We start from the raw sequence: 20,077 nt of genomic DNA on the forward strand, positions 1-20,077 counted from the left end.
CAGATGCAGCCTCTTGTGCGTTCAATAAACAGTTGGCATTGTAGTTTGTAGGGGGCAAGGAGATGAGTTGGCACCATCTTACCAAAAGCTGGGGTAACCTGTTGTCAGGGTTAGTACACATTACACCTAATACAGGTAGAGTGTTAATCTGCCACACAGGAGCCCAGCTCCACAGATCGGAATGACAGTTAGGTATCCATTTCTCACATTTTCTTTCTTTCCTGTGACTATCCTATATTTTTTAGCCATGTTCCTGTACTGTTTTGTTTGAATGCTAATCTCTTTATAGACTTGTCCAGGAACCTGACACAGAATACACCATTTTCTTTTCTGAGCTTTCTGTGTCATTTTAAGGCAAATGGTAGGACCAGCAGGTGTGAGATAATAAAAGGAGCATTATGAAGGAACAGGAAGGGCAGACAACTGATGAGAATGAGCTATTTCAAGAGGAGAATTTAAAAAGTAGCCCTAAGCAAGACGAAGCCATTCTTGGTATCAAATTCAAAGCTGCAGCAAGGGAAGTTTAGGTTAGATATTAGGAAAAACTGTCTCAGAATTCTCTCCATCTTTCTTGAAAAACCGTATCAGTAAATGGTCTTGCATAAGAGCTGGAAAGGGGAGGGCAGATGAAAATCCAAGAAACCAGCAGGGTGGCAGGTTGTGGTTGGCAGAAGCAGCAGCAGAACACAGGTCTGCAACCCCCCAGCTGGAAACAGCAGCATAAATAGAGATCCCAGCAGCCTGGAAACAGAGCAAAGAGGGGCCAGAAAGGAACTCCTGAGGGCATAAAGGGAGCAGCCCTCCATGGTCCATAAAGGGGAAGCAACAGAAGATAAGCACCTATAGCCAAAATGACTCAAACTGCAGAAATTAGCTCATCAGGAAGAGTCAATGAACTCCGACCACACATTAGGTCTGAAAAAAATAGTGCCAAACAGCTTGGAAAGGGCAAAAGTGCAACATACATTAACAGGAACTTTAAGATGGGACTTGTAACCCAAAGAGACCCCACATAGGAACATCTCACAAGTGAGAGATGGAAGCATCTGCTTCATCCAAGAAACAGATGGGAGTCCTTCCCCGTTGTTCCAAGTGAGACTGAGCCCTGGCCAGCAAGTCGCACAAGTCAGTCAACAGAAGAGTTAGGAGGGACACTGCAAGGGGCAAGATTAGCCTTAGAGAAACCCAAATCAAGAATGGCTGCTTATTTTTTATTACTTGAGTTTTTTGCCTTTCCTTCCTGCAAGCCCTAGCAGAGAACCTGGTCATAAGTCACAAGAAGAGCACTTCCTGGGGAGCCACAAGCTGCTAGGGGCTACAGTTACAACAAAAGTTTTCAACAACTCCCATGGAGGTCAAACTACACTTGATACCAAGTAACGGAACAGGGTGCAAGCACCCCCACACTCCGGAGACCCCAGTGAGTAAGGCCAATTCCACATGCACTGAGCATCTCCTGAATGACTACTTTGCCTCGGTCTTTTACCGGACCAAGGGGAAAACAATTCTGGGTAGAGTACAGGATGAGCATGGTAGGAATAATCACCTTCCTACTATTGCCACAGAATTGGTGTGTGACCAATTCAAAAAATTAGACATATACAAGCCAATGGGACCAGATGATCTTCATCTAAGAGTGCTGAAGGAGCTGGCCAAAGTCACTGTGGAACCCGTGGTGAAGCTGTTCCACAACTCATGGCACTCTGAGAAGTCCCTGAGGACTGGAAGAGGGCCAATGCTGTGCCCATCCACAAAAAGGGCAGGAGGGAGGACCTGGGTGACTACAGACCAATCAGCCTAACTTTCATCCTAGGGAAAATCCTAGAAAAGTTCATCAAGGAGTCTATCTGCAATAAACTTGCAGACAGTAAGATGCTGAATGACAGCTAGCATGGCTTTGTCCCAGGCAGGTCTTGCCTTACCAACCTCATCTCCTTCTATAACCAGGTAACTTGCCACCTGGACATGAGACAGCAGGTTGACATTTTATACCTACACTTCCAAAAGGCCTTTGATCTTGTACCTCATGATGTCCTCGTGATAAAATTGGAGGATTGTGGACTTAATTCCAAAACAGTCAGGTGGGTGAGAAACTGGCTGCAGAATAGGACCCAGAGAGTTGTAGTGAATGGATCTGTGTCATCCTGGCAAGAAGTGGGCAACGGTGTCCTGCAGGGGTCGGTGCTTGGTCCAGTACTTTTCAAAATATTTATTAATGATTTGGCTGTGGGGGTGAACAGTTCACTGGCCAAGTTCGTGGACAACACCAAGTTATGGTAAAACATAGTCATGCTTGAAGATAGGCTACAGATATAGGTGGACCTAGACAGGCTGGCAAGTTGGGCAGATCAGAATCTGATGAAGTTCAACATCGAGAAATGTCAAGTGTTCCACCTGGGGATGAGCAACCCCCAATACACACCTACAGGTTTGGCAACACCAAACTGACTAGCACCACAAATGAAAGGGACCGGGGGGGTAATAATAGACCACAGTATGAATATAAGCCAGCAGTGTGATGCTGTAGCCAGTAAGGCAAATAATACTCTGGTATGCATCAATGATGCATCTCCAGCAAAATCAAGGAAGTGATTCTTCGGCTCTACTCAGCACTTATGAGACTGCAGCTGGAGTACTCCGTCCAGTTCTTTGCATCGCACTTCAACAAGGACATGGACAAGCTTGAGATAGTCCAAAGAAGAGCCACCCATGTGATCAGAGTTTTGCACAGCAAGCCATACAGGGAAAGGCTGAGGGATCTGGGACTCTTCAGCCTGAGGAAAAGAAGGCTGAGAGGGGACTTGGTAGCAGCTTACCACTACACTAGAGGAGTACATCCAGGGCTCGGCAAGCAACTGTTCACCAGGGCATCCTTGGGGAAAACTAGGAGTAATGTCCACAAACTCCTAGAAGATCGATTCAGGCTCAACATTAGGAAAAAAGCTTCTTCAGTCACGGTGTCCAGACTGTGGAATAAGCTCCCTCCAGAGGTGGTGCAATCACCTACCCTGGAAGTCTTCAGGAGGAGACCAGACTGTCACCTTGCTGGGGTCACCTGATCTCCAGTTATCTTTCCTGCTTGGTGCAGGGGGCTGGACCCAATGATCTCCCGTGGTCCCTTCTGGCCTTACAATCTGTGAATCTCACCTCAGTACATACATCAAGGGCTTGTGAGAGGACCAATTACACAAGTGTAACATGTAGGTTTCAAAAAGAGTTAAGCTTGCTTTTCTGAAGTTTGCTGTAAAGGTGGCTTAGCACTGTACCCTATAGCATGCAATTGCCTTCAAAGACAGAGACACCGTTTGTTAAAACAATTATATAAAAAAGGGAGGGTATAACAGGGAGCCAGAGGCTCCTGTTACTATGAGGGGATGCTGCAACAGGCTAAGTGTTCAGCTTCTGATGCCACACAGCAAAAAGGCCAGCTGTGGTGAAATAGGCAGGGGGTATCAACTGGGTCAGGAATTGCTCCGGGAGGAGTGACTGTCGCAGCAGCTAGCTGCAGAGGAGTAGGCTGCACTGGGGGCAGACATAGGGCATTTGTAGACGACACTTTAAAGCAGGTTGAAACTGCCCCTCAGCTCAGGAACAGCAGGCCTTGGAACAGTACTAGACCCACATGAAGAGACAGGACACAACCTAACAATGGCCAAAACTGTTCTACAACACAGATTTCAGATTAGCTGTTCAGAGCTTTAGGGCAGACACTGACTATCCATGGCCTTCAGAACCATTGAATCTGGCCTGAAAAGCAGGGGCATTGGCAGCATTCAACAGTGGGGCATGCTGCCACCAGCTAGGCAGCAAACAGAAGCAGCAGTGGCAGCAGCCGTGTCTTAGCATGGATCTGCATTGGACCGGAGCTGGGTCATTTTGGCCTGCAACCAAAAAATGTTGTCAAACATCATCCATGATTATTTTCATCCTTTGCTTCACTAGAAAGTTTGAGTTCTATCATTTTGGGGTGTTTTGAGTTATTGCACAGATTCTCTCTCTTAGATGCTCTTCATCTTCAGCGTAAGTGATTTTTCAATGCTTATTCCTTTTTCATTAAGAAGTAGGAGAAAAGAGTGGGCTCAGAAGGCAGAAATCCAAATGAAAGTTGCCGCAATACAACCAAAAAGAGTATATTTGAGGGCCAAAGTTTGCATAAGGAATTCCATGGCTATGACTGGCCTTTCATTTATTTATTTATTTATACTTATTTAAAACAAAACAACTGCAAGGGACTTAGAAACAGACCTGTATCAAGCACCGGTGATAAGCAAATCACCTTTGCTTTCCATCCTACACTGTGATGGTGCATCAATGAACAGCTCCTCTGTATCACCCTAGGGGCAAAACAAATTCACACATACAGAAACTGGACAGCCTTCTGAGCAAAAAAGTGCTCGTCACTGGGTGTACATGGGCATATGGATAGGTCCAGCTCTGTTGCAAGACTGGTTTGCAGCCGAGTTAGGTGACTACTTAAAATGAAATCTGCTCATACGGACAAAGAAAAACCCAAAGGCGGGTGGGGGAAGGAAAAGCCCAGGTAACACCAGTTGGAAACAGGAGCAGCAACTAGAGTTACACAAGACTTTAGAAAAAGGAAATAGTTTGGGGAAAGATCAGAGTCTGGTGAGAGGACTGACAGACTGGTATTGAATCACAGAAAAGTAGAGCTGGAAGGGGCCTCTAAGGGTCATCTATGCATGAGGCAGAATCATCCCTATTCAAACCATCCAATACAAACCCACTCTCCAACCTGGTAGTAAACCTACACAGGCAACCCTAACACAAGAAGACATAACACCCTAACCTGTCACAGGCAAAGCAGAGGGACCCCAGTGGCCAAATGTCCTGCTGCTACAAGAGTTGTTAAAATGCTTCAGAGATCCAAAAAGGCCATACTCTCTATTACAGAGTAAGGCAAAACCCCCACAGTCCATAAAATTTCTTCCGAACCCCAATAAGGTAAAACTGGTCTGACCCTGAGCAGAGGGGCTAGAGGGCTCTAGCCAGAAACCTCCAGTTTACGTCTCAGCAGGAACACTGGTACACCCTGATTCAAATCTCCTGCAGCCAACACCCAATGCTTCTGAGGAAGGCAAGCCCCCTATTCCCACCCAATAAACAGAGAAGCAGAAGAAGAAAAAAATCTTCCGACCCTCATGCTGAAACCTGCAAAGCCCAGGAGCATAGGCAATGCCCACAGTAGAGTAGACACAGCCATATCATCTCTGACCAATGGAAGCCTATACCATCTCTGACCAATGCTTATCCAGCCTCCTCCTAAACACCTCAAATGATAGAGTCCACAACTTCCCTACAGAGATTATTATACTGCTTCATTTTTCTAACCCTGAAGTTTTCCCCACTATCCAATCTAAACCTACTTTACTGCAACTTCAAACCACTGGCCTGCATCCTGCTCTCTGCAGAAAGAAAGAAAAGGTGTTTTCTGTCTTCTTTATGGAAGCCTGTCAAACATCTAAACACTATCATGTCCCCTCTGAAGTGCCTTTTCTGCAAGCTGAACACACCTATTTCCCTCAACCTCTCTTTCTATGGCTTGCCTTCCAAGCTCTCCATCATGTTTGTTGCCTGCCTTTGGACCCTATTTAACTTCTCCACATCCCTTTCTAAAATGTGGAGTCCAGAACTGTAGTAGTATTCTAAACTAGACCTAACCAGTCCTGAGAGACACTGTGCAGCACCTCCCAACCGCTTCCCACCGTGTCTTGTACCTAATACTTCTATCAATGCATGCCAAAACCACATTCACCCTCCGTACAGCCACATCACACTGAATCTATGATCCATCAAGACTCCTAGATCCTTCTCCATAGTGCTGCCATCCAGCCAGGCACCACCCATTTCATATCTGTGCTTTTGGTTATTCTTTTCAAGGTGTAGCAGCTTGCATTTGCCAGCATTGAACTCCATCCTGCTAGTTCCAGCACAGCTTTCCAATCTGCCAAGATACTTCTTAATTGTGTTCCTATCCTCCAATGTGACATGAAGTTTGGAAGGATCACAAATTTCTTCCAATTTTCTCAAGAAGCTCTCTATTCCAGCATATATGTAAAAAAAAAAAAAATTGAAAAATACACTGAACAGCACAGGGCCCAAGACAGACCCCTGTAGGACTTCACCAGGAGGTTTCATTTGTAATTATCCTTTGCTTGCAGCTATTGACCCAGTTGACCATCTTCTAAACAAATTGGATAAATGTTGGCTAGACAAACCTACTGTAAAGTGGATAGACATGTCAGACTTTGTCAAGATGCACCATATCCTTCAGCTACCCAGCTAGTTAACTTTGTTGAAAAAGGAGATCAAGTTAATTTAGCATGGTTCTTAGTAAATCCATGGTGGCTGTTTCTAATCATACACAAGCTTCTGAAGGAAGAAAGGCAGGACTCCCTTAGGATATGCTCCAATAACTTCCCAGGTACTGGAGTTGAGCCTAACTGGTCTGTAGTTCCCCAGGTCCTCCTTTGTGGCTTTTCTTTTTTTTTTTTTAAAGAGGGTCATTACACAACTGAGTGAGGTACCAGAAAAGTGGAAAAGGTCTAGTCTCTCATGACTTCATCAACACGATTGCCAAGGGCTCTGAGATCTGGAGGCAATACTGAGCTATTATATTTTCTTACTGAACCAGAGCCAAATTACTTCAGCTAGGCAAGTCTGGGTGCCTTCACTGGGGAGCTCCAGATTAAACTGAGAAAGCAGATATATGACAGGGGGAGTTAAATCCTGTCACCACTATGCAGGCACTGAAACTAGGGAAGCTTGGACCCCAAACAGGGATTGGTCAGTACAAAACTCAGCACAGATCCCTATTTGTATATCCAAAGACCTTCACTTGGAAACAGTAGCTTGAGAGGTATAAATCAGCAGACTAGATATGGTCTTTTCAGTGGCAAAGGCCTTCAGCACAGCTTGCGTAGCAACCAACTTGGAGAGCAAGTATCTATTTCACTGGTGGCACTTTTGCTCAGATAAAAGCTATTTTAAAAAGCATCAATAACATATATATTCTGTTCAAAAGGAGGCTGGAAAAGCACCTTGTTGAGCTTATTTGAGCCCAACTACCTACTGCCCATGGCAGGGGACTAGACTTGATCTTACAGGTCCCTTCCACTCCTACTAGTCCATGATTTTAAAAAAAGATATTCTTAATAATACTACAGTTTTTGCTCTATGCCTTCTCTGAAGGATATCAGTTGCCCCCACTGCCTCTTTTTAAAATAGGGTATAAAGGGCAGCTCACTGCCACAAAAGTATTAATACTTTATACATGATATATCAGTAATTCATACTGGAAGACTGCCCCTGCAGAATTTAACTTTTTTTTTTTTTTAAATGAAAAGCAAAAGCACTCAATTCTCACTCACACCCTTTCCTCTTCCAAGCCTGGCACAAATGTTAACTCACTTCTAAGGGAACAACAAAGAAAAGTGGGGGACCCCACAGTGCAAGGGTTTGTTTGATTGTTTTTTGAACACACATTCAACCAAGTACCATCTTCAAGCCACTGACTATAAGCCATTTACTATAAGCCAAATTTTGGCAAAAGATTTTATTAGAGGGCTCAAAAGGAGGAAGTTAGTTGTCAGCAGAGTGGAAGTAAGAGAGCACTGAAGCCATGCACCATGCTAGTATTTTCATAGCTAATGATGTAGACTACCAGCCACTTTTGCCAACAGGTAAGAGATGGAACCAGAATGACATCCCGCTACAGATAGGGAAGATAGCCATATGCTGGAAAACACCAACTGTAAATGACCAGCAGATTTACCAGTGTCAAACAAACAATTGAAAAGAGATGTCATTATGGCAAGGAGCTTCCTATTACGACACTCCAAGAACAGTTTACATTACATTAGTCAGTGACTCCATGCATTAAAACCTTACTGCACTTGTGCAGCAGACAGTAAATCCACATGCACCAAAAAAAAATAAAAATATTCTCATGGATTTTATACCGAGACACCAATGAAGCCATAATACTATAGACTTCATAGTTTGTTTGGGTTTTTTTTTACAAGCTGTACAAAAGGTGGTCCCTGCCCCAAAAGAGTTTGGATTCTCTCCTGATTTTCTTTTTTGGTAAATCAAAATGTAAACTGGCTTTGCAGAGGGAAAAATCTAGCCTCCTCCATTCATTTCTGACTGAACTAAACTAGGATAAACAAACTATAGGGTGGGGAGGTCAAGCAATTAAGGGGCCTTACTATAGCTCCACAGTGCAAGCCTATCTCTGGACTTGTACCAAAAGAAAACCCCCAACTGAAAATTGGTACCTGCTCATTCAGGCTAGGAAGCCAAACACACAAGTGCCTTTTGACTACAGAATTTGGTGTGCTTTAAACATGCTGGACTAATAGGCCATTTAGACTTTGACTTGACTTAGATGGCAAGTAAAATCAGAAATGTGCAATAAGTCTTACAGACACTATTAAAAAAAGGAGATTTTGCCCCATTGATCTGTTGTGAAAACAGACTTTAACAAAGCAAGATTGAGGGTGAATTAATGAATTTAAAAAAATATAGGAAAAATATTCTTTTTTTTTCATGATTTCACACACTTCCTATCTACTATTAACCCATATGTCTGAGTAGAAATTTTCTTCCACACCATACCTCTTTACCCACTCACTAAACCACAGTCTTATGTTTGTAACTACCAGTATTTACCCAAAAATCATGACTAAAAAACAAACAAACAAACAAGCAGTATGATAGAGTCAATCTAAGAAAAAGTGAAAGGTACCAGAATTTCAAAGAAACTGAGTTTGTTTGGGGTTTTCAGTCTAATTATACAGGAATAGTAACAACTGACTTGCTTTGTCATCAGCAGTCCCTCGATACTAGGATGACAGTCTTCCAGTAAATAGGGAAGTCATAGGCGAGTCCATAGGTGACTCAGAAGGCCATGCTGACATTTGCACGTTTGATTGCAGATGGGGCAAATAGTTCCAGGAGGAAGAAGTAAGTCTTGGTGATGTCAGGTTACATTTCCTCCTTAGTCTCTCTAGTCTATCAGCCTCCATAGCAAGGCAAATTTGGTCAAAATAATTGACACCTTATCATACTGGGGACAAATCAGTGCTTGCATCTCATGACCCCTGCCACCCCCAGTGCTACTTCCTGCCCATGGCAGGGGGTCGGACGAGATGATCTGTCTAGGTCCCTTCTGACTCGCTGATTCTATGATGCTATGATCTCCCAGGTGTTAATATCGCATTTCTTCAGATTGGCTTCCACGGTGTCCTTAAATCTCGTCTTTTGCCTACCTTAAGAATAATGACATTGGTGAGTTGGATATATAGGACCTATTTTGAGAGCCAGTTGGACAGGACACATCATAAAGAGGCCTGACAATGGAGGTGGTGCCCTATCAACGTGGCTTCAACGCTGGTGGCGTTTGTTTGATCCAAAACACTGGCATTCATTCTTCTGTCCTTCCAATAGATATGAAGGATTTTCTAATGGTAACACTCCAAAGCTCTCAGGTATTTCTGATATGTCAGTCAAGTTTCAGACCCATTCAACAAGGTAGGGAGAACAACCGCCTGCCAGACATATAGTTTGGTTTGGGTCCTAATGTCATGATCAAAGACACAATTTTGGAAATGTTCAAAGGCAGTACTGGCATATCTTATCTGATATTGTATATTATAGTCTATATTTACTTTTGGGGGAAGGTGGCTAGCCAGCTAGGGAAAAATGTTCAACATTTTCCAAGGATTGTCCTCTAAGTGTAATGTGTGGGATGAACTGGTAGAGTACTTCAGTTTGAGAAGCTGAGTCCAAACATTTCATGCACTTCCCAGAAGAAAAGAGTGGCCTGCAGCTTTTCAACTGAGTAAGCATACATGACACAATCATCAGCATACTGAAGACCAGAAACAGAAGTGTTGGATATCTTGCATTTAGAACAATACCAGTTGATCGTATAAGAGATTCCCATACATGCAATACTGGATGCTGACTTCAGAGGATTGTCGGTAATGAAATATCCAGCCAGCCAGCTATCTATATCACAGAATACATGTGATATAGATAGAAAGAATGTGGATGCAATCAAACATCCTTGCTTAATTCCACTCCTAATGGTGAAGGGGTCCATTTCTGTGCCATTGCTTAGGGACAGTTTTTGTCATGTCACAAAGAAGTCTGATAATGGTAGCTGCAGAAGTGCTATGAGCAACATGCATATCTTTACATGGCCTTCAACGACCTAAGGCCTTTGATTCTATCAGCAAAGGAGCCTATGGAAGGCTCTGAAGAGATTTGGATGTCCACCAAACTATGTTACCATTATCAGACTCACCAGACTTGTTTACAGTGTGCACAGGAGCACAAGACATGTGAAAGAAGCATGGATCATACATGCACCTTCTCAGCCACTTGCGAGCTCACTGCAACTGACCTGCAGCCCTGCAAGCAGAGCCGTCCCTTGGGGTGGGGGAGTGAATCAGGGCAGCTGCCCAGGGCCCTGCACTTTGGGGGGCCCCACAGACAGGGCCACTGGCTTCGCGCTCTGGCTACTTGCCACCCCTCACAACCCTGCTCCAGCCGCTCTCCACTCCCTCCCCGCCTGGGCCCCACATACCCCTAGGGGCAACTCTGCCTGCAAGACACTATCCTTGATCATGAGAGAAATCCCAATGCCTATTCTGAAGTTCGCATTGTTGCAAAGCCATATTTAAGTTCCACAAATTTCTCACATTGACATGAACAGAATGTATGTAAGTAGCTTCCATTAATGTTGCTAGGATCCATGCAAATAAGTTCCCAATCCATCAAACTGACCTATTGGGTTCTAATTCTGTGTCCTTCACCCTGCTATCCAAAGGCTACTCAAATGCTGGATTTTATAAAATGCAATTTATTCCATTTACATGCTAAAAGGAGGCTGTACACTGACCTACAGCATCGACTTTCCCAACTTTTTATAAGCACTCGTCATTAGAAACACAACAGTGTAAGAGCCTTGGTAGCAGCAACCCTCAAAATGGCTAGCTTCTGTACTTTCCAAGGCTCCAATAAGTGGCCCTTCAACAGCTGCTTCCCCTTCACTATTTTTGGCACCAGTTAGTATGCAGTTAATTTAAGTCCAACTAAAATACAAAGCAGTAGCAATGCCAAAAGACGCTGTACACTTCAGCAGCTTTAGCTGACATGCAGATAATCCTTATTTGTTATAACATACGTGATATGCAAAAACATTAGATCTGGCAACAAGTTACGCAAATTATGCACTTCAGATATGCATAAGTGAAGGCCACTAGTTAGATGCAGGAAAAACAGCTTTCAGAAATGCCAGCCACATTCACCAAGATAAATTAGTCATGTCAGAGTTCCCCAGCTTTACAGTAACTGAGTTGTCAAACCTGAAATCAAGTATCCTCCACCTCATCGTGAAGTCTGAGCTTCTACCGGCTTGGGGGAAGTTACGCTCAGAACCAAGACCTTATCTCAAAGGATAAAGGTGGACCTTTACTTTTTCCCTTGTTGCAAAATCAGTTACTAAGTAATCAACGTGTATCTTACATATCTGCATTCCCAGCAGCTGAATTTTACAAATATCATTACCTTTAAAGAAAGAAACATACAGTGCTATAAATCAGTGGGTTTACTTTTCTCTTTCCAGTCAGTTTGACTCAAGGCTGTGCTGGTCTCCATTTTCCCCAAAGCAACATTTGAGTTTTCCTTATTGTACTTCATTTCACTTTTTGAAATAGAAATTAGGTAGGTTCCCCATCTTTCTGCATCAGATTTTGGGGCATCTCAGAATGTCGCCAGTCGGTCATCAACACAGCAGTTCTTCAAAAATAAAATATGTGGAGACTATTAACTGGGCCTTTTTGGCATTAAAAGTTAGAACTTGGACCACTAGGTCTAACAAGGTACAGTGAAGATGCCAAGAACACAAAATTATAATACTATCTCCAGTAACTCTAAAGCTCAAGCTAAAGGAGAATTTCCATTGATTATATTATTACTATTATAGACTTTATTTTCCATTTCTCCCTTTTGTGCTTGTGCTCAGTCTCTCTTTTTGTTAGACTACAGAAAAAAGGACAGTGAAAAAGATTACCATAAAATACCTTTTTAGATCTACTGTAAGCCAAAAAACAAGAAGTACTGGGGGAAAATAGAGCTCAGGAGGAAACTCCACTTTTATTATCTCCCTTAACCAAAGATGTTATCTCATTAGACTTTTTAGAACAGCACATAATATTTCACATCATACTAGAGAAAGTAAATTGAACATGGAGAATGACAGATGGAGTTTCAATGCTAAATTATACTACCTTAAAGAGATAAAGTGAGCTTTTCACAACAATGCCATACTATGTGCACACATGACTCCAGTAAATGGCCTCCACCAGAAAGATCAAAGCAGATCGTTCCATCTCATGACTCTGTCCTTCCTTTTTTCCATCAGTCAGAAGCAAATTAAGCTTTTTAAAGGCATATAGCGGTGTGTGTTCTAGGTAGACAAATGGGATGTAGGCATAAAGCCAAACAATTTGTTCTGCGAGGATGGCCATGTGTCAGGTGCTTTCCAAAAAACATCCCCATGCCACAACACAGCATGGAGGCAAACTGGTAACACAGTCCTAGTACATTAGCAGACTTGTTCTCTTGTTTTACAGTGGGTGCTACTACACAAATATTCACACCTGAGTCTATTTGTGCTCCCTTACCTATTTACCTGCTTTGGGGAAAATGGAAAATGAAATATTTCATATCACTATTGCCACTGAACCCTTACTTCTATCCTGAAGACTGACAAGGAGCCAGGCAACACAACCCAGCAATGGTGGTGCACTGCCTCCTGACGCGCTGCCATTAACTAGAGGTGCACCAATACATCGGTCCAATATCAAACGGGCATGAATATAAAGAAAAGTGGCCATATCGGAAATCAGCTCAATGAGGCCAATAATTTGACCAATAAATGCCTGTGCATGTGCGCAGCTGCAGCACAGCACACAGGCAGTGAGGAGCACAGCCTGGCAGCTTGGAGAGCTGCATGCAGCTGGGAAGTGTGCTGTGATGGAGGGAAGGAAGGAGGTAGGGGAGGCAGGTCACTGCCCTCCATGGTGAGGGAAGGAATGGGGCAGGGACTGGGGCAGACACTGCCCAGGAGAGACATGGGATGGAGCCATGGCTCATCCGGGAGGTGTGTGTGTCCTCCTGGATCTGCATGGGGTAGGTGAGCTGCAGCTGCAGGCTGGAGCCAGGGCTACGTGGTGCTCTTCCCAGCGAGGATTGGGCTGGGCTTGAGGCAGGCAGCAGTGGTGTGGGAGGGGGATTTCAGGGCAGGGCGGGGACCTGCAGCCACCCCAAATTTTGCCATAGCTCCCCTATAGCCCCCCTTCCCAGCGCTGCCATTGCCCACCCTGAGCCCAGCCCAACCCAGCCCCCACCAAGAAAAGCCCTGCACAGCCCCAGCTCCAGCCTGCAGGTGCAGCCCACCCACCCTGCCCTACGCAGATCCAAGGGCACACACCCCCACCCCACCCCCTGTGCCCTCCCAGGAGCCATCCCCCCCACAATCCCCGGACAAGCTGCAACTCAGTCCCGCACCCTGCCCCACCCCAACTGGGCAGCATCTGCCCCAGCCCCTGCCCCACCACAAGGGGTGTGGATCTGCACCCCCATGCTCCATCCCTTCCCCTCCCCTTCCACAACATACCAGCTGCACGCAGCTGTAAAAAATTGGATCGATATTGGCCCCCAAAAATCTCTATCAGTGTACCCCTACCATTAGCCCCCAATTTCTTTGCTGACCCCCTAATTATCTATCAGGGAACTCTGGGTTCCATGAAACGGTTTGAAACACAGTGACCTATGGGAATCGAAGAGAACTCCATTGCAATATCTAGTCACTGACATTAACAGAAGCAAGGGAGTCAACCAATTATAAAACCCAAAGTTTGAGTTTATCAAGAGGATTGGACACAGAGTTAACATTCCTACTATCCTACCCTAAGTAATTATAAATACTTCTTTCCTAGTATCCTCTATGGCCTGCATGGTGATCAACAACTAGTTTATCAGTCTTTTACCATAGTTTAAATGTGTATATTTTCAGGTCAAGAATATCTTAACAGGATTATTTAAGGGGCGGGAAAATAACCAAAACAAAACAAGAAACCAAACGATATGTGATTGACAGGAACTCCTCTGCTCCATTCTATTTACAGTCTGTAATGGTTTTTTTATTAGCAGAGCCAATTTGGGGCAGATTTTATACCAGGCCAGGCAGTTATTGATACCTGCTGTTCCACAGCCTGTCACCATACCTGGTCTGAAAACACCAGGAATTTTTTTTAAAGTGTGTATATATAGATATCTATCTATCTCTATCTATGCCAAAGTTTAAAAAAAATAACAAGCTAGATCCTATTACTAGAGGGCATGTCACCCCATTGCCTGTAGACAGTAAATGGCCTAATTAAAGCTAGCATAGTGATGTATAGCTACTGAGCATAGCTGACATCATATAAGAGGAGGGAAAAAACCCAAACACCACAGCATTTCTCATCCCAGACTACTTTTTCATTGAAATGACTAGCTTGAATGTTGGATATATCCTAGTTGCATTCACATTACTTTTGCAAATATTAAAAAAAACAACACCCCCCCCAAAAAATCCCTTTTCTCCAAACTACTTGTTCCTTCCATGCATCACAGAGAGAGAACAACTTAATGCCTTTCAATATTCTTTAGTCACAGAATTTTCTTTTACAAAATTAAAGAAATTGCATATGAGAACTGACTGAGAGTGAAAGATAAAAAATTTTTTTTAAAAAAGTGTTGATATCCAAGTATTCCTAGACAGGATATATGCCACACATTTCCCCATCAGTTTTTATCAGGCAGAGTCACTTGAGACTCATAAAAAGAATAGGATAAATTTGATTAAACTAACATGTTTCCCTCTCACACACACCCCTCCTCCTCCCACCCACCCAGCCCTGAGAGTTTCCCAAACACAGCATCATAATACTGTACACATTCCCTATTTTTCCTTTTGGGAGTTGCACTACACTGACACCGTACAAAAATAACCTCCCTTGTCAAAGGATTTTTGTTGATTTCCCCAAAAATGGGGCTACACTTTGCCTACTTTTTCACCTATTTCTGAGCTGACGGGAATCCTGCAGGAAACAATCCTCTTAACCCTCCTCGCCAAGCCCTCCGACCGCTGACACTTCATACCTGTTCCGCTGGGATTCTGTGCAAGATTCTCGGTAACTGACGTCTCCCATGGTTTTCCACACACTTATGACCAATGCTGATTGGCAGGTGTGGCTAAAAATGGTCACAAACAAACAAAAAAACCCAGAACCTTATAACACATGCATCTTGGAGCTACTGGGCAAGGGCACAAGCATGCTATTTTGGGAGAAAGGCAACATAATAAAATATTCAGTCTTGATTTTAAACCAAGACACTTAAGATTGAAGAAAAGTCAATAGATTCTCACCAACTATGGAGGCACTGAACAAAATGGTAGGAGGCATAATCAATTTTAAAATTAATTATCTAATTAAAAAGAACTAACCCTTTTCCCCAGCACCGACTACAGGCTTCCCCCACCCCCCTCAACTTCTTATACACATTAATACTTAAATTTTAAAGATACATATCCTCCTGAGTAATACAGATTTCTTACCTTCCACTTCTTCTTCATCACATACATGCTTAAGAAAGGAAGCCCCTCTGTCCAGCACTGCCTCATCCTCCATCCTATAGTAATAGAAAAGAAAAAACGAATGCTCAGACTTCTCCTGGAGTGAGCTATTTGAACAAGTCCAACTTCTGGGCAGGCTAACTTGCAGATTGTTATTCATGTTACTGTGGGTGCTGTTACTCTTCCTTCAGTGTCTACAGTTCTTTCATGCAGCTTCTTCTCAATGGCGTTTAGTACTAAGCTGGCCCTGCGTAGCTCAAATTTTAACCTTGAGAGGACAGAGATGTGACAGGTGAGAGAAAGGTAATCCCAGCTAGCAGTCTTTTCTTTTTTAAAGAAAGGAGACAAGCATGCACTCATACATATATGAGAGTTTAGAGTCTCTATGCAGTAGCTGATAACGAGTAGAAATCCAGCTTCCCTTAAAGCTCTTCTAAACCATGTTGTTGGCAAAACCACCTATAGAAGCAGGCACACATACTGTACGCAGACAGACATGCACACACATTCTAATGCACAGTGAGAGACTAGGCTTCCAGCAGCCTCTTAATACCAGCAAAGCACACTTCTCTGAGAGGCAAGCTTTGTGTCACATGTTGGCCTTACAGAAATCTGACATCTGAGGATTATCCAGAGACCAAGCTACAGCAAGTCAGGCCATTAGAGCATTTATTTATTTTACTCACCAGTTCATTCATGGATTGATTTTCTTTGGGGGGTTTTCCTTCCCATCTTCCCCCACCTCACCGCCCCCATATGTTCCCTGTAGCAGACAAAGTTCCTAGTTTTAAAACTCTGCTCTACCATAAAATCCTCCCAGAGCACCACCCATAATTGGCATTGCAAAAATGTTCACCCACCAAATAATTATGAATCAACTGCCCAGAGGAGTTTTCATCTACTGACTCCTCTGTGAAATCCTATGAAATATGAACTTTCATTTCTACCCAGGAGAACTTTTACCATCTTTTCATCTTTTCTCCAATGCCTGATGAAGGGTATTTGTGCCCGAAAGCTTGCAATTAAAGAACTTTTTTTGCAAAAATCTTGTTGGTCTAATAAAAGATACCTCTACTACAAGTCCCGATTGCCACCCACCACATAAGACCTTTGAAACTTTCTGAGTGAGAGCAAGCATTTATGAGTGAGGGTATTTTTGACTAGCAAATATCATGAGTGATAGTCAAAATTAAAGGAAACCTGCAATTTACTATTCTAAATAAATCATATCCCACATACAAGCTAAGAAAATATGTGGCAACTGTTACCAGACAGTTATCATATACATTTTCTATCTTAGTATAGAGAAACCATTCATGCCATCTACACATTAGAATTGATGCTACCTACTGTGAATAATCCTATTAAAGTCAACGAGGCTATTCAATACTGTGCAAAGTTAACTACGCATGTAATTCTGCAAGACTCAGTTTCATTTGTAACCCATTTTTCAGCCAATTGCAAGAGAGACTGGTGTTTATGGCAAATCAGACAGCAAGCCTTCTCCTTCCTCCTAGGAAAATGGAGAGGCAACCCAGTGTGCGAGAGCCTATACAAACACTCTTGCATATATTATAACATCTTCTAGCTGTGAACTATCTGTCCACAATAGATGCTCCACGAACAAAATTTAAATCAAATCTAGATCTTCAAAGATGCAACAATGTTGTCCAATACACAAAAGATACTCAGCAGACAAATATTTCCATTGTACTTTGTTCACTAGGGGCCTGTAGAAGGGCTGTTTTGCTATAGGTTGTCAAGCTCTGAGAAGAGAGCATTCCTAACATTTTACATGCCCATGAAGCTTCAGAGATATTCAAACCATATGAATTTACAACTTGCATTTTACTCCCTTTCCTACTGTTATCCACATTATTCTAATCCTTATTTATTAGATTTCCAACAGAAAAAACTCAGTTCACATAGACAACTGCCAAACATTTCACATACGTGCAGAATGAAAGAAGTCAGACTGAAAGGCAGTTAGCAAGTATCTACTGTGCACATGCAGCATCTGGATTATGAGACAGCAATTACTATAGCATCAAACACATTAATCCTAGAGATGAGACCACAGCCAGAAACCCAGCCCAGATCCTAGCATCCATGGAGCTTGGGAAAATGTAGATCTAATTCTGAACTTTGCAGAGCATCCCACAGCCAATTAAGAGAAACAGACTGTAGCTACCCTGATGCCCATTTTGGAGAATGAATTCAAGTGGCCTTCAAATCTATATACTTTGTACTAGTTTACAAGCTGTTGCTTCCCTCCACAATGAAACAAGATGCACCATTCTTTGCAAACTAACATTATCAACTGAAAAACATCACAAACACATGCCTTCCCCAAAAGTCCTCAGTCTTCATTAAATAATTCAACACTATGCATCTCTTGTTATGCACACAAATTCCATGGCTACTCTTGCCTGTGTGTAATAGTTGTGCATATACACACTTCTTTTTTTTAAAAGCAGAATAGCACCTACTTGCCATAAATACTGCTAAAACATCTGGAACAGATGGCACAGAATTTCCAGACTAAGTAGAAATCTTATATGTACTTTTCTTTTGATTACTCCACGAAGCATTTTCATTCAGTTTTCATCACAAATCACTCTGCAATTTGTCAGGCAGGGAAAGGTCCTCTACTAAAGCAGTTCTTTCTCTCTCTCTCTCATATGGCGTCAGATATCAACTTCCAAATCTATGAGCCACTGTCTGGCATTATCGGTCCGTGTGCGGATTCCATCTGCCCCGTCTGGGCATTTGTAAAGACTGCACCTTTTGATTAAGTGCTGTGCTGTTTGTTGGACACCACATTCACACAGGGGGCTGTCCAAGATGTTCATCTTGTAAAGTACTGTTTTGAAGCATCCATATCCACATCTCAGTCTGTTCAGCTTGACCTATGCTACTGTCAAGGTCATGCCCAAGAGAGGGAAGGATGGTTGGGACTTGTTTGGTGTTGGTATAAAACAGGGCACATCTACATGTGCACTTTCCTGCACAGTAGACTAATTTGCTACATAGTAAAGTGTCGCCACGTACATGTGTGCAGCAATTATGCTGGTATAGACTAATTTAGTGTGCTGTTGGATAGTCCCACCAGATACAAGTACTATCTAATAGCAAAGTTACTTACTTCACTTAAACGTACATGTAGACAGTGAAGTCTGGATTAGTTTACTCCAGCTCAAATTGCACTGGAGTTTTCAGTCACATTAACCGCATGTGTAAATGTGCCTACGCTGTAGGAATGGGTCTGACCCCTCTCTGCAGTTGGCCCCCTCCATTGCTGGCCACAGGTTTGGTTTAGGATCCCCAATCTCTTCCAGGAACTTGTGGCCCTCATGTATAAATGGTTTATGAATTTTATCCTCTTAAGTCTCCATCTATTTGGATCTTCAGTTAACAGCTGATGGAGCATGTGATTTTTGTTACCTCATGCCTCTATTGCCAGTAACGATGTTAGGATCTGCCTTCTTATATCACTTGGTCTAATGCTGGAGCGTACAGCTGTATGTGTGTGTGGAAGTTGTGCAGCCCATTGTGAGTCTCAGCCTACTGTTAAGTAGAGTGTCAAGCTTTTTAGTGTGCCAACTTCTGGACCATGCAGGAACACAACATTCTGCTGGGGTCCATACCATTACAAGCACAGTGGTTCTGAGGACTTTGAAGTTGACACCCTATGTCATGCTGGCTAAATATCTTAGGGCAGCTATCCATGCACAGACTTTACTGATGACCTTCTTAATGGTGACATTTATAGGCGAGGAAATGGTAATACAACTCCTAAGGGTGGGGTATGGCATGGGAGAGGATGTGGTTGCCTATTCAGATATTCCGCATGCTCTTGGCTCAATGACTGTCCAGGTGGAAGTGTGATGATACCAGTTTATTGATGCTCAACTTCAAGCACCACTTTCAGTACTCAGTATCTTTTCAAGTTCTGTCATGCCAATTCCTTTGGCTACTATGGTAACATCAGTGTACATGTATCGCTTAGATCAAGCGTTGTCAACCCCAGGGGTACTTAGGAAGGCCCTAGGTGGTATACATGGGTGGGCAGGGATGGAACGTGTGGCAGGAAGCCACCTTTGTTTCTCCCCAAAATCTCTGTGCTGTGACAATTTGATTAGGATGGGCCCAGCAGAGGAGACACACTTTTACTCTATCTCTTTAGGTAACCTGAGCTGGCTACATTCCTGAGGGGGGGGAGGAAACCTGCTCCCTCTGCCTATGTGACTGGTATCAGCTTCCTGGGTGAGGGGCATCTACCTGGGTGGCTAGAGTCTGCCCGGCAACTAGTGATGTATTTCAAATTGGTTGGCCGACAGCCAACTGGAGCTGGCCTCCACTGGA

The 20,077-nt window shown here is 43.3% G+C and overlaps 1 protein-coding gene across 3 annotated transcripts in view; it reads right to left on the bottom strand.

Annotated features, from left to right (window-relative positions):
- Positions 1-20,077, bottom strand: part of SLC4A4 (solute carrier family 4 member 4) — a 312,036-nt gene that overhangs the window by 264,695 nt on the left and 27,264 nt on the right. For all 3 annotated transcript variants that reach the window (XM_090031969.1, XM_090031970.1, XM_090031968.1), the window contains exon 2: positions 15,695-15,768. In XM_090031969.1, the coding sequence (XP_089888095.1) occupies positions 15,695-15,767 (73 nt within the window). In that variant the 5' untranslated portion in view covers position 15,768. The remainder of the gene's footprint in view (positions 1-15,694; positions 15,769-20,077) is intronic.

This window comes from Crocodylus siamensis, chromosome 2 (genome assembly GCF_052110815.1).
Source record: "Crocodylus siamensis isolate JL-2025a chromosome 2, ASM5211081v1, whole genome shotgun sequence".
NCBI lineage: Eukaryota > Metazoa > Chordata > Crocodylia > Crocodylidae > Crocodylus > Crocodylus siamensis.